The 15145-nt window shown below is 37.1% G+C and overlaps 1 protein-coding gene across 7 annotated transcripts in view; it reads left to right on the plus strand.

Moving 5' to 3' along the window:
* Window positions 1–15145, plus strand: part of ERBB4 (erb-b2 receptor tyrosine kinase 4) — a 1263146-nt gene that overhangs the window by 971236 nt on the left and 276765 nt on the right. For 4 of the 7 annotated variants that reach the window (XM_051849160.2, XM_051849161.2, XM_008259104.4 and 1 more), the window contains one exon: window positions 7656–7730. The exons of 1 other annotated variant lie outside the window; for it this stretch is intronic. In XM_051849160.2, the coding sequence (XP_051705120.1) occupies window positions 7656–7730 (75 nt within the window). Of the gene's footprint in view, window positions 1–7489; window positions 7535–7655; window positions 7731–15145 lie in introns of all 7 variants that reach the window. 2 more of the 7 variants (XM_017343079.3, XM_051849159.2) reach the window with 1 other exon arrangement.

Below are 15145 nucleotides of genomic sequence, written 5' to 3' on the forward strand. Positions count from 1 at the left end.
TTGCTGTGGCCATTTGGGGAGTGACACACCTGATGGGAGATCTGTCTTTCTCCATCTCTCTGTCACTTTACCTTTCAAAGAAATAAATCTTTAAAAAGAGAAAGGAGGAAAGCACTAACCTGAAAAAAAAAATAGCATTACTCATTGAACAAATGCCAACACCTATTTCTTAAAACTATAGCAAATCTCTTTTTTGTAAGGATTTTTCTTTTCTCCATGAGGTGAATAATTTTAGAATAAAGAGAAGTTTCTATACTCTATCTTCCTACTGTCCATAAAGCACTTTCTCCATTTTGAGTGCCCACAGGTATGTGTAAATCCACATAGAAACATACCCACTCTTAGAATCTTGGGTACTTTATCTAGCTTCTGTATGAGATTCCAGAGATTTTCTGCCAGATAAAAAGCTAGTTGTTAGGGAACATTGAAGCTGTTAACAAAGCAGCATCATTTTCTGCCAACAAAATATCAATTTTTATTTGCTATTACAGTTTTCTGCAGGTCAGAAACCAACTTAAGCCACTCTGGGAAGTGGCAGATTCTCAGAAAGTAACATGATATTTGTCATTCAAATTCATTTCAACATGGAAGAGCTCACTGCCATCTCATTGGTTTATACAGAAGTGCAAAGGTTGAGGATTTTTAAATACATAAACACTTTGCTTCAAGGAAATTGGAAGTAATAAACTACTCTCCCTGTGAGTTTTTGGCACACTTAAGTTACGAATATTTCATGGAAAAACAACTGGTGCGGCTGGAGCAGAAGAAAGAGTCAGCAACAGAAAGAGAAAACTTTGCAAGCTAAAATCATCCACAAGAGGGTTTTATTGTTTTGCAGCTAAAATTAAACCAGTAAATTATTCAATATAATGTTGATGTCAACAGCTGTTGCCATTCAAAATGAGACCTTTTGCTGTTTTTGCAAATCTAATTACAATGAAGCCATTAGGGAAATGAAAGTGAGATCACAGAGCCATACTCAGGATGTGTGGCTGGTGTCTTCCCTTTAAATCATGATTATATAATAAAAGAAAACATATATAGCAGGGGAAGGAGAAGTAGGGGACAATGAAAAGAGATCAATGTGCTGTAGCAGCAACATTTGGATCTCAGCCAAAAGGGAGGATAAAGGAGTTTTAGGGAACAAATCTCACCAGGTCATTTGGGCACTGCCAAAAAAAAAAAAAAAAAAAAAATAGCAGGAAGATGTCTTTATCAACTCATGTCTGCAGGTGAGAGAGAATTTGAATTTTGTACTCCTTGAAATCTCCCAAGATAAAAATATATTATCTACTGATCTATTCCTGAGGGATTTTTGATTTTTACTTTCCTTTTCCCAGTGGCCTCCATAGTGTCCCTATCCATTCACTTCATAAAAGTGCTGTGTTCCCAGGCCAGAAAGAACTGAGGAGTCTCCTGCGAGGAAATCATAAGCTCCCTAATCCCCACATGAACTGTTTTGCTGCACAGCCTTTGTGCTTTGGGATCCTGCACTGAAGCACGGATGTGCTCGGTGCAGTGAGTCCCTTCTTTTCAAACCGACCATTAGTGTGTTCTTTTCCTAGAAAAACCACAGATGCAGTGGGGATAATGAGATGAGGCACTATTTTTATTCCTAAACACATGTAATAACTGACCTCTCAGTATGTATGAACTCACCATGCTAGCTCCACTTTGGAAAATAGCTTTCCTTTTATATATGCCAATATTATGTCAGATAATTCAGGAATTAAGTTAATGGAAATAGTCTTTTAAATTACATTTTTCAGATGGAAAATTCTTATTTAAATAACATTTAATGATTTTTGAAAATAAAATTATCTAGGTAATAACTTAAAAGTGTTTTTATGACTCAAAATGTACATTAAATATATTGGTTCTAATACATTATTTAGTTACTTTTAAAATTGGTTTTTCACTCAGCCTCTATCAAGAGATTCTTATGAATATCCCCAGAGGAGAAAAGACAAATATATTGTCTCATCTAATGTTGACCAGAGACTCTTATTTTAGCAGCCTTTTCTCATTTCATTCCTTCTCCAACTTTGCTGTGTTGGATGCCTGCTCAGCATCAGAGGCAGTGATAGGCAAGTTCAGAATTGAGCAAGGCACCACTGTTGACCTCCATGAACTCACAGTCCAGTGAATTTATGTTCTTCAATTTACACCTCTATTAGAGATCAGACCCTTCTCTGCTGGGCTTTAAGGCAATGGGCAAGAATTTAAAGCTGAGGCATGGTGTTCCTGTTTGAATTAGTAAGATAGGAGTTTTAAAATAGGACTTGTAAACTAAATTTATTATTTAAAAACTGACAGTAACATCATCACTTGGGTTCATGCTCATTTATTTTTTTGAATATTTATTAATCTTGAAAATCAAAGTTACAGGGAGAGAGGGAGGAAGGGAGGGAAGGAGAGAGAGAGAGATGGAGAGAGAGAGAATCTTCATCCGCTAGTTCACTCCCTAGATGGCTGCAATGGACCAGTGCTGGACCAGGCAGAACTCAGGAGCCAGGAACTGCATCAGGGTCTCCCACCTGGGTGGCAGGGGCTCAAACACTTGGGTCATTCTCTCCGGCTTTCCCTGGTGCACTAGCAAAGAGCTAATTAGGAAATGGAGTAACCAGGACACAAATTGGTATCCATATGGGATGCCAGCATTGCAGGTGGTGGTGGTTTTACCACTACTCCTCAACACCAGCCCCTGTTTGTTTTTAGAGAAAAGGAATGAGGTGAAGTCTATTGGGGCCAGTAGGGAGAAGACACAACTTTTTTAAAAATTTATTATTTATTTTTTTGAGAGAGAGAGAGAAAGAAAGAGCCCACACTTCCATCTACTGTTACAGTCGCCAAATTCCTGTAACGTCCAGGGCAGGGCCAGGGCAAAAGCTGGGAGCCAAGAACTCAGTCCACTTCTCCCATATGGAAGGCAGGGACTTAACCCATCACCACTGCCTCTCAGAGTCTGCATCAGCAGCAAGCTGGAGTTAGGTGATGGATCCAGGACTCAAACTCAGGCACACTGAAGTGGTTATGGATTCAGGACGTGAAGCCAGGCACACCGAAGGGAAACAAGGACATCGCAACAGGTGTTTTCACTGCTAAGCTAGTTGCCTGCACCCAATTTAGGTTTGTTTCAAACCAAACCATGATATATTAGATGTGATTTGAAATGTTTATTTCATGAGAAATATTTTTAAAACTCATTAATTTTTTTTAATATCACATTGTTTCATATTATTAAATTTCATCCAAATGTGTTAGTCTTTTCCTATCAATCTTTTAAAAAATTTTGTATTTATAGTGACAGAATTTACATTTATGGAAAGAAGGGCCACTTATGGAATTGTTAAATCTATAATCTCAAGTTAAGTTTTTTTTTAATGCCTCCATTTTTATTTCAAAATTTGGAGATTTTGTCAAAATATGTAATGTATGTTGATTATACAATTTCATCAAGGCACTTATAAGTCACTACGTTAAACAACAAACAGTAAAGAGAAATCAATATTCAAAATTTCAGATATTGTTATGTAATATGTTAGACATGTAATGAGTTCTCTTTCTGATTTTTCTGTACACATTCTATCTTTGAACACTAATTTATTCGATAATTGTAATTTTCCATAACCTGATTTATTACCTTTTGTGCAATTCTGATTGTTTAGATATTCTATTATTCTGTGGTCTTGCTGAATCTATATAAATTGCATATGCTAATTGTTGCTTATACATACAAAGCGCAGAGTAGAAATACAGTATACATTGCTTAATATACAGTGCCTGTATTTAGAAAGGATGATGCCATTTCATTCATACCCTCCCTTTCATTTTTCTCTCATCCTCACCTTATAAATATGTGTAAGTCTCAAATATCCTGTTACCATCTCTTCAACAACCTCTCTTGGCCTTACACCCTGCTGCCTCAGGCCCTCCTCTCCTGCTCCACTTGAACTTTCTTCTCAGCCGAGTTCTAGAGACCCTGGGGCAGACAAGCGAAATCCTGTGGCAGTTCTTCCCTCACTAGGCCTCTATGCATTTCACACTGATGATCACCTATTCTTTCTTTTTTTATTCTTTTAATTTTTTGTATTTTTTGACAGGCAGAGTTAGACAGTGAGAGAGACAGAGAGAAAGGTCTTCCTTCTGTTGGTTCACCCCGCAAATGGCTGCTACAGCCGGCGCACTGCACCAATCCGAAGCCAGGAGCCAGGTGCTTCCTCCTGGTCTCCCATGCGGGTGCAGGGCCCAAGCACTTGGGCCATCCTCCACTGCACTCCCGGGCTACAGCAGAGAGCTGGACTGGAAGAGGAGCAACTGGGATCACCTATTCTTTCTAGAAGCACTTTCCTCATTTGGCTTCCAGGACACAGCAGTTAATTGGTGTTCCTTAATTATATATCCTCATGCTTTTGAATGTCACTTTTTGTCATATGCTATGGGATTCCCTTGGATTTCAGTCACCAGCCTCTGTTTTTATCACTTTATATGGTCTTCTTTGGCCATCTATCAGCACTTACATTATTTCAGACTTCTGTATGCTACTTCAAACCAGATCATTATACTCCTGCCTTCTCTTGGAACTCCCTTAGCTGCCGACTCATCTTTTCAACTGCTGAGCAATATTATTGAACCCTGGATACACGCAAGTGAAGTTATCAAGCCTTCTGATCACATTTAAGGAAACATGCTCTGCCTCTTGAATTCTCTCACTGATAACTCCACCATTCTCAAAGCTGGAAATATGTCAACCTTAACCCCTTTAATCTTTCACCTCCCATTAAATTGCCATTAATTTCTCTTTTATCCCCATACCTTTCAACACATATCTTGTATCTGTCCACTCTGCCTCTGTCTCAGTTACTATTTCATTAGCTTTGCACAGTCATCTCTATCACAGATCACAAGAGTCTCTGTGCCACGGAAACCTACCTGGCTTCCAGCTGCCTAACCTCCAGAGGGCAAAGAGATCTATTTATAATGCAAATCTACCAATTTCACTATTCCCTTAACCTCCTATAGTAGTGTTTCATTTAGTTTGTTATTAAGTAAGTAGTCTTCAAAGTCCAACTCCCCTTAACACTCAAGCTCCATCTTTTTCCTTCCCCTGTTTCGGTTGTTATATCCATTATGTTTGTCTCCAGATCTATGCTTTTGTTTCTGCTGTTTTTTTACCCATTACAAACCAACTCTCACATCCCTAACGTGTGATTTTCCTGCTCCTCCAAGAGGATTTCTGTGACCCCAGGGCTTCAGTGAGGTGTGCCTCCTTCACACCCCTCCTAGACCACTTGTTCATGTCTCTTATTCCATTTTTCACATTATGTAATACACATCTGTTTATGCATCTGGCTCCTTTATTAAATTGTGAGCTCATTGAGAATAGAAGTGTCTAATTCATTTTTTTTCTCTTAGCAGCTCCTAGAACAGTAGGATCACTTGTAGTCATGTAACACAGGATTTCTTGAATGGGTGAAAATCTTTCATTACTCACACTTTCCCCTCAAGTTTAATTTCACTTTCAAATATTTTTATCTTTCAAGGGTTATTATAATGATTGCTAACTAACCATAGCTTTTCAGATTATCACTTGGAAATAGAATGTAGACTATTAATTTTACAAAATGGTAATACATAATCAAAATGCATTTTGAAGAAGAGATATAAAAAGAACTTAGAAAAAGCTAAGTTATTCAGAATAGAATCAAAAGAAAACCATGTAAGACAATTTAGAAGCTTTTTAGGGGTTAGTTTTCCATTTTTAAAAATGGTTTTGATTATGGATTATGCATAATACCAAGTGCTATATCCTGTATTTCCTATTTGCTTTTTTTTAAAAGATGTTTTCTATTTATTATATTGCTCAAAAAGAATCCTCAAAATTAAAGCAAAAATAAACTAATTTTCCAGCTAATAGGAACTGTTATATTAGATATTGATGAAACAAAGTGACTTAATTATTATTAATTAGATATATATTTAGATCAATTAAATTAGTTAAGAGTTTTGTTTTTTTTTCACTCAATTATTGTTTAAAGCAATTGTCTGTGTTCCCACCAAACTAGGTTAAACTTCTTATTTGGTGATGTATTAAGCCTTTTTACTGTAATGTAAATTTAGAAGATGTTATCTCAAATATAAAAGGAAGGAAGGAAGGAAGGAAGGAAGGAAGGAAGGAAGGAAGGGAGGGAGGGAGGGAGGGAAGGAGGGAGGGAGGGAGGGAGGAAGAGGGAGGAGACCTGGAAGGGTGGAAGCAATGGAGGGGTGGGAGGGACAAAGGAAAGGAAGAAGGAAATCCCATCATATTCTCAAAATTTTACCTATAAACTATATTGAATCTGTTAAAAACTAATTAAAAATTAGAATTAGAAACATTTAAAAACAGTAAAAATGTCTAAAATAAATTGGATAGTCTAGCGTTCTTATCTGAACACCTTTTATATTGTTATATAGTGGTATTAACTTCAACTTCATTTTCATTTTTGAAAATTGAGAGTTTAAAAACATATAAAATCTTTATAACCAGTCATACTAGGAAGTTCTATAAATCATAGTTGTAGGAAGAATCTTGAAAATGCCCTGGAGTTGGATATCTCTGATGGGAGAAAAGCAAAATACAATTCAAGGATACTGGAAGATGGATGAAATAATATTTCTATAATTATTTAAAATGAAATCCTAGGGACTATATGTTAGAATTCTGTATACTTATATAAATCTCAATGGATTCTTTAGTTACCTGGATCTGGAGGTTTTCATTCACTTACAGAGAATTTACTTGTTCTTTTTTGAGTTTAATATTATGGCAGTTTAAACCCTCTTTTGTTTGACTGTTATGGCACTGCTATTTTCAAAGAGAACATTAAGATAAACTGCAGTATGGTAAAACCAGTTAATTTGCTTTTTAAATAAATTCATGTTTAAAGATAAGTATGTATTAAAGACAGTTGCAACCAAGGACCAGAATAATCTGATTATGTAAAGTATCCATGAGAATAGCACTAAAGCATGTTAACTCATTTTCTGCCAAAATCAATCTTCAATGAGCATTAAATATAAGGTTAGTATACTATATTCAATTGCTCAGATTTCTTTTTTATTGATTTTAGTCTTTACTTAATAATATGTTCTTTTAAGAGAAATTATATATATATGAAAATAATTATAACTACTAAAGTATCAAATTATTCATCAAGATAGAATTATGAATGGGGAAAAGGAATTAAAACTCTAGAAATTAGCTGTGTGCATTTGGAACTTATCCACAGTAGCAGGTTAAAATTTCCTTCACTGTGACACGTTTCTTTGCAAGTCATTTCTATGTGTAACCAACCAATAACATTTTTGTTGGTTTTTTATTCATAGTTTTTCAAAAATTGCCTAATAAGTATAAACTTATCTAGCAATTTGATGATTATTTATTGTACTTCTTTGAAAAGTGATTAATTTTTATTTCCTTGTATTTGTTTAAAATTTGCATCTTCTGCAGGTGCATAGGCTCAAGTATTGAAGACTGCATCGGCCTCATGGATAGGTACTTGGTGTGCTTGCTTCCCATGTACTTCCTCCAAGGCTCCATGTGTGAGCACTGGTGCATGTGTGTGCATGTCACTGTGAATGGAGAATGATGTTTTCTGTTCTGTAATTGCCTGCAGGTGTAACGGTCCCACTAGTCATGACTGCATTTACTACCCATGGACGGGCCATTCCACTTTACCACAACATGCTAGGTAACATCTACCATGTTTCCATTTTGTCACTCAAATCCTTTCCCAATTATCATGAACAAAAAGTACTAACCAAATAAATTAAATTTGTAATTGTTAAGAGTTATTAAAGAATCAAAAAGTACTTTTCTCCTTCACTCATTATGATTCGAGAATTCTAACTAGTAATGTCACTGATTTTTAATTTTACACAGATTAAAGAATTATTAATCTAAATTATTAATTATTTTATACAGTTTAAAGGTACTATTAGAATTTACTAGGATATTATTACTCTTAATTCTGTAGATGATTGAAAAACTATTTTAAGAGGAGGGATTGGCAGGAGTTGATCTATGCTTATATGGTGTTTACTACTTAATTTGATTTCAAGTTCTGAATTTTTCCATTATTTTTAATTGATTGGTACATCTCTAGGTATCAGAATTACCATAGACCAAAGGCAATATAGAAACTGTTTTATACAGGTAGAAGTATTGGAATTAAAAAACAAATCGTATGACCCATGTTCACACAAAAACCCATCCGCAAATGTGTGTAGTTTATTCATGATCACCTCAAACTGGAAAGACCTTGAATGCTGTTCATTTTTTGTATACCTATACATTGTAACACTACTGAGCAATAAAAAAAAAAAAAAAGATTGTTCACACACCCAACATGGATGGATCTGAAGTGCAGTATGCTTAACAAAAGAAGCCAGACTGCAAATACTACACCCTGTATGATTCCGTGTGGCTTTCTGGAAAAGGCAAAACTACACGGGCAGAAAATGGATCAGTTTTCTCAGGGGTTGGAGGGAGGGGGATGAGGCTGACTGCAGAACAGGAGGGAATTTATGGGGAAAAGGGAGCTGTTCATTTTGCTTGTGGTGGTGGTTGCACAAATGCATGTGTTTGTCAAAAATTACATAACGTCATCTCATTGTACATAAAAATATGTAAAGGGTGAATTTTACTGTATATAAATCATGCCTCAACAAACATGACTTTTAAAATATATCGTAAACATCTCATAACATTTCTAAAGAGGAAAATGTTACCTTTGCAATTTATGTAGAAATAATGTTAGCTTTATTTATGAGCAAATGGAATGCATGTTTTTGGAAGAAGAAAATAGTGATAAACTACAATTAGCAAAGTGAGAATTTTGGGTGAAATACTGCCTGTTAAATTTTCACCATAATTATAAAATTTCATTGAGGCACAACATAAATCATGTGAGTGTAAAGCTCAGTGGACTTCCAAAAAGGAAACATTTGTGTAACCATTAGTCAGATCAAGCAGAATAGTAACACCCAGAAACCTCCATGTACCCCATTGCAAGAGTAGCTGCTCTCCTGATTCTGACACTGTAAATTACGGTATTTATTTCACCTTATATAAACTTACTCATAAAAGCTGTACTCTATGATTCTGCTTCTTTTGCTAAGTATCTAACAAGATTCATCCATGTCACTGATGTGAGCCATTGTGTTTTTTATTCATATGGTATTATCTTTAAATCTTTTAAAAATGACCAGAGAAATGATAGATTAAAACAAGGTAAATAGAGAAATTAAATCCTAAAATGAAAGTAAGTACAAGAATGAAATTATTTCTAAAACAGTGGCACTTTGACACTTGGGCACAATGAAGACTGGTTAGTCTGTTTAGAACAAGGTAAAAATGTTTAAAAAAATGAAGAGATGAAGGGATAGAATAAGGGAGGAGAAGAGAGAAAGAACGAGGTGATGAGAGAGCCTAAAATCTGAAGTATATTTTTGCAACCCAAGGTTTATCTTAGATGTCTCCGATATTCATGAAATAAGCTTTCCTCATCAAACCACTGATTGTCACTGTACTTTCACCTTAAAAAGTTTTTTTCACATTTGTTTTGATGATTTCCTCATAATTATTCCATTAGACTCTCTAGGAGTAAAGTAGTGTGATGGTTAACTGTACTATCTTTGGAATGAGATTTTTTGAATTTACAGCTGGACTCTTCATTTTCAGATTTATTATCCTGGATAAGTTCCTTAAAGTATCGGAATCCCACTTTCTCCATGTATAAAATGAGAAAATTAATACAGTTCATAAGTTGATTGAGAAGATTTTTTTTTTGACAGGCAGAGTGGACAGTGAGAGAGAGAGACAGAGAGAAAAGTCTTCCTTTTGCCGTTGGTTCACCCTCAATGGCCGCTGCAGCCAGCGCACAGCGCTGATCCGATGGCAGGAGCCAGGTACTTATCCTGGTCTCCCATGGGGTGCAAGGCCCAAGTACTTGGGCCATCCTCCACTGCACTCCCTGGCCACAGCAGAGAGCTGGCCTGGAAGAGGGGCAACTGAGACAGAATCCGGAGCCCTGACCGGGACTAGAACCTGGTGTGCCGGCGCCGCAAGGCAGAGGATTAGGCTAGTGAGCCGCGGCGCCAATTGAGAAGATTTAATGTGTTATTAGATAGTGCTGGACTTATAGAAATCATTCAATAAATGTTGTCATATGTACATTGTTATGTATGTGTGTATATATAGTTATATTGATACATATGATGTATTTATATGATATTTATAGATCATCTATATCTATATGATTCTCAAACCTCAAGAAGGGGAGAACCTGCCTTCTAGAGGGATAAGAGAGTCTGGGAGTCACTGAGGGAGCTTTGATGGATATGGATGACTCTGCCCCTTATAATGGGCTCATTAAAGGAAAGGAGGGCATTTCTCCCTCTATACTAGTGAGTCCTGATCATAAGGAGAGTCCCTACTACTGATGACAGTAGGTCCTAGGACAGTATACAGAAGCAGAGAAAAGTTTAACATCATAGTGATCTGTTCTGTTATGTAATGCTCATAAATGAAGTTATAGAACTCTGTTATTATAGACTGAATGTTTTCAAACTTTAAACAAAAGTAGTATTGGAATTCTCCATCTTGTTGCCTGCCTTTGCAGGCTGTGCCATGTAATGTCAGATTACACACCTAATTAAGATGAGCTTTGCTATATGTAGGTAACCATGGCCAATAATGATGTGTAAATAAGACTGTCTAACCTGTTATTCCTAAGAAAACATACTTGTAGACCATTCCATAGAAAAAGAGTAGGAATTATTGAATGTAGTCCTGAGCTCAAATACTGGCACTAGCATGTTTCTCATCTGGAAAAAGGAGAGGTTTGTTTTTTCCTTTTTTATTTATATAAAGGGAATAAATTCCATGTGTTTCATATATACAGGGTTTTTTTTTTTTTAAGATTTACTTATTTATTTGAAAGAGTTATACAGAGAGATAAGGAGAGGCAGAGAGAGAGAGAGAGAGAGAGAGAGAGAGAGAGGTCTTACATCCACTGGTTCACTCCCAAATTGGCCACAATGGCCAGAGCTGCGACGATCCATAGCCAGAGGCCAGGAGCTTCTTCTGTGTCTCCCACACAGGTGCAGGGGCCCAAGGACTTGGGCCATCCTCTATTGCTTTCCCAGGCCATAGCAGAGAGCTGGATTGGAAGTAGAGCCCCCGGGATTCGAAATGGCGCCCATATGGAATGCCAGCACAGGAGGCGGCAGCTTTACTGGCTGTGCCAAAGCGCCGGCCTCTCATATATAGAGTTTTAAAAACATAATGATATTTCCCACCCAAACCTCTTTCATTCCTCACCTCTCTCCTCCATTCTTCTTCCTTTCTTATTTTTCTTTTAAATTTTACAATGACATACTTTCAATTTTCTTTATAATTGCAAGCTTAACCCTCTATTATATAAAGAATTCAACAAGTAGTAATCAGAATGGGAATTCTTTTATGTCCTAAATTTGATGTGGAGATTAAATGAGATAATGCACAGGAGCCATCATACATGTTCATTGTGGTGATTACTGCTCTTTTTGAAATACTGACATAAAAGTCTCATTAAAATATCATAAAATTGTGCTCCATTATACTTTACATGTCACAGGATCATTAATCAAATAGGTTAGTAACTACAGGACTAACATCAAAGTTTCTCAGCTTTGAAGCATCTGAATTGTGTATCAAATATCTAAGTGAAATGATTTTAAAGAATGGATGGCAGATAGCTAATTGTTCCTTTTTGGAAACTCCGGATTCTTTTTTATTTTCTTTTTTTTTCTTTCTCTCTCTCTCTCTCTCTTTTTTTTTTTTTTTTTTTTTTTTTACAGGCAGAGTGGACAGTGAGTGAGAGAGACAGAGAGAGAGAAAGGTCTTCCTTTGCCTTTGGTTCACCCTCCGATGGCCACCGCAGCCGGCGCACAGCGCTGATCTGAAGGCAGGAGCCAGGTACTTATCCTGGTCTCCCATGGGGTGCAGGGCCCAAGCACTTGGGCCATCCTCCACTGCACTCCCTGGCCACAGCAGAGAGCTGGCCTGGAAGAGGGGCAACCGGGACAGAATCCGGTGCCCCGACCTGGACTAGAACCCGGTGTGCCAGCGCTGCAAGGCGGAGGATTAGCCTAGTGAGCTGCGGCGCCAGCCCAGATTCTTTAATTAATATCTGTTTTGAAGTTTGAAGCAACGTGATTCTATTCTTCAGTTGTTTTGATTTGCTAAAATTCATTGATTTGTCAGGTTCTGTGTGTAAGATAATTTAGAATTTACATGAAGGATTTTGCTTGGCTGTTCTGGAAAAGTGTATGGTTCATTTTGACACAGGCTGGATGACAAGTAAAACTATTAAGTATATCCTTTTCCACATCTTCAATATTGCATTAATACTTAATGTACATACACATTTCACTGAAAACAGAGGGCTAGTCTAAAAATATTTCAAGTCACTTTCCATTTGTAAATTCCATGATAGTTTTTAAGCATCTTTCTTGATTAATGGAAAAAAATTCTACATTAAAAAGGGAAAAGTCATGATTAAAATGATTGTTTTAAATTCTATAAAAAGTGTTTTAACTGGGAAATGATCCAAATGCTTAGTGTTCTTTTAGTCAGAGAAAATTACATTGAGCATGTCAATGTGGCCATATCAAAATATTTAGAGTTCCTATTCCCTACTGCCCCATTATGCTGTATTCTGTTTCCTAAACCAGCGGGGAAAAAAGATTGAAAATTTAAATGAAAACAGGTGAAATGTTTCCAATCTTGATCGACTTTCATTTTCTAAGCAGTGTTATTCTTTCCCAAGCCTGCAATTTGTGAATTGGTTTTCCACACTTCATTTACCTTACAGGCTGCCACTGGAATTTCTTTCAGGAAGATTGGATAAGATAGAATAGATTTTTTAAAAAAAACTTTTAGTCTCCTAGAATATTCTACTTATAATGGAAGTAATACCTGATATTTTAGAACCTCTCCCTACTTTTCCTATTCTTATCTGAATTAAATTCTTTAAAAATAGCAGTTACTATTGATGGTTATCCTTTTCCCTCAAAAATCCTATGAAGAAATATGTTCAGCAAGTTTTTTATTAGATTTTTTTATGATATTTATCTTAGCTTACATATACTCTTTTCATAACAACTCTGACATAACAAAATGTAAAATTCTGTTCTATTTTAGATTTTTTTTGTCAAAAATGTATCAAACATTTTAAGGTCTTAGTCACTTATTCCAGAAGGGCCTCAATTTGTTAATTTCAATAGGCAAAGCATCTATTGGCAAAGCACTTATTTGAGGCTGGCGCCGTGGCTCACTTGGCTAATCCTCCGCCTGCGGCGCTGGCACCCAGGTTCTAGTCCCAGTTGGGGCACCGAGTACTAGTTCTAGTTGCTCCTCTTCCAGTCCAACTCCTTGCTGTGGCCCGGGAGGGCAGTGGAGGATGGCCCAAGTGCTTGGGACCCTGCATCCGCATGGGAGACCAGGAGGAAGCACCTGGCTCCTGGCTTTGGATCGGTGCAGCGCCGGCTGTAGTGGCCATTAGGGGAGTGAGACAATGGAAGAAGACCTTTCTCTCTGTCTCTCTCTCACTGTCTATAAAACTTTCTCTCTGTCTCTCTCTCACTGTCTAACTTTGCCTGTCAAAACAAAAAAAAAAAAAACACTTATTTATGTTAGTTAAAAATAAAATCGGTAAACTAACAATTCTTTTTGGATTTGTGTGAGATATTTTTGTAACCTCAAAATATCTGTACACTTTATGTAATTATTTGTTCCAATTCAATTATTCAAGGTGCTTCACAATATAAAATAAAGTAATTGATCTCACTTTAATTCATTCTCATATGGGCTGTTTGAAATATTTCCTATTCTTGTCACATTGCAATGCCTGTGTCTTAACTTTTACTTTACGGTGTACTGGTTATTACCTAAGAGGTCACATAACAGTTTATCCTTTAGCAGTGTGACCCGTGTGTGATATATGAGAAAGACGATATCTTGGCACCACTTTCACAAATGGCCCCGTTTTTTTCTGTGTTTGTTTTGCCCCTGAGGAACTTAGTTCATAAGTTATGTCCCACTCAAATGGACAGAACTGCCCATGGATAGTTACCTTAGATGAGTGGCAGCTGCATTATGATCCATAAGTCCAATAAATAAAAGTACACAGCCCTTTTATTATAAGTCTCTCCGCAGTCCACTGCATCCTGTATATTAAGTTTACTTTTGAAGAGAGTGCAAAGAGATGAAAAAGAATGGGTGAATTTCTTCTTTTTCCTCATGATTTTCGTCCCACACTTCGGAGCATCCACAAAATACCAAAGCTATCAGAGGATAATGAGGGGAGCACAGAGCATCCTCCCGTGGTTGTTAATCACTGATCAGAGTTAAAGAAAAGGATCTAGTATTACAAGGTTGCATAGGTGGCTTTTACATTGATACCCACACGCTGGGACATTATTAGCCAAACTGTAAGAGTTCTAGAGATATTCATATTGTAGCAAATTAAAAATCCACACTTATGAGTGGAAGTCAAAGAGGGTTTTTAAAAATGTTCATTTATGGGGCCCGCATTTGTGTGCCAGTTCAAGTCCCGGCTCTTCCACTTCCCATTTAACTCCCCATTAATGTGCCTGGTGAAGCAGCAGAAGATGGCCTGAGTGCAGCCACATGGGAGACTTGGATGAAGTTCCTGACTCCAGGCTTCGTCTTGGCCCAGCACCAGCCGTTGTGGCCATTTGGGGAGTGAATCAGCAGATGGAAGACCTCTCTCTGTCTCTCCCTCTCTCTCTGTAACTCTTTCAAATAAATGATTTTTTTTTTAAAAAAAAGATAATTTATTTTAATCTATTTGAAAGAAAGAGAAGTGCTGGGGTTGGGGGAAGAGAGAGAGAGAGAGAGAGAGAGAGAGAGAGACTATCATTCAAGCACTGATTCACTCCCCCAGTGTTGGAAACAACCAGAGCTGGGCCAGGTTGAAACCAGGCACCTGGAATTCCGTCAGGATCTCCCGTGTTTGTTTCAACATCTCCCTCTGCCTCCCAGGATGCATTAACAGGAAGTGAGGTTGGAAGTAGAGGAGCCAGGCTTTTTAAGAGCATT

The sequence above is a fragment of the Oryctolagus cuniculus genome, chromosome 3, assembly GCF_964237555.1.
Source record: "Oryctolagus cuniculus chromosome 3, mOryCun1.1, whole genome shotgun sequence".
Lineage (NCBI taxonomy): Eukaryota > Metazoa > Chordata > Mammalia > Lagomorpha > Leporidae > Oryctolagus > Oryctolagus cuniculus.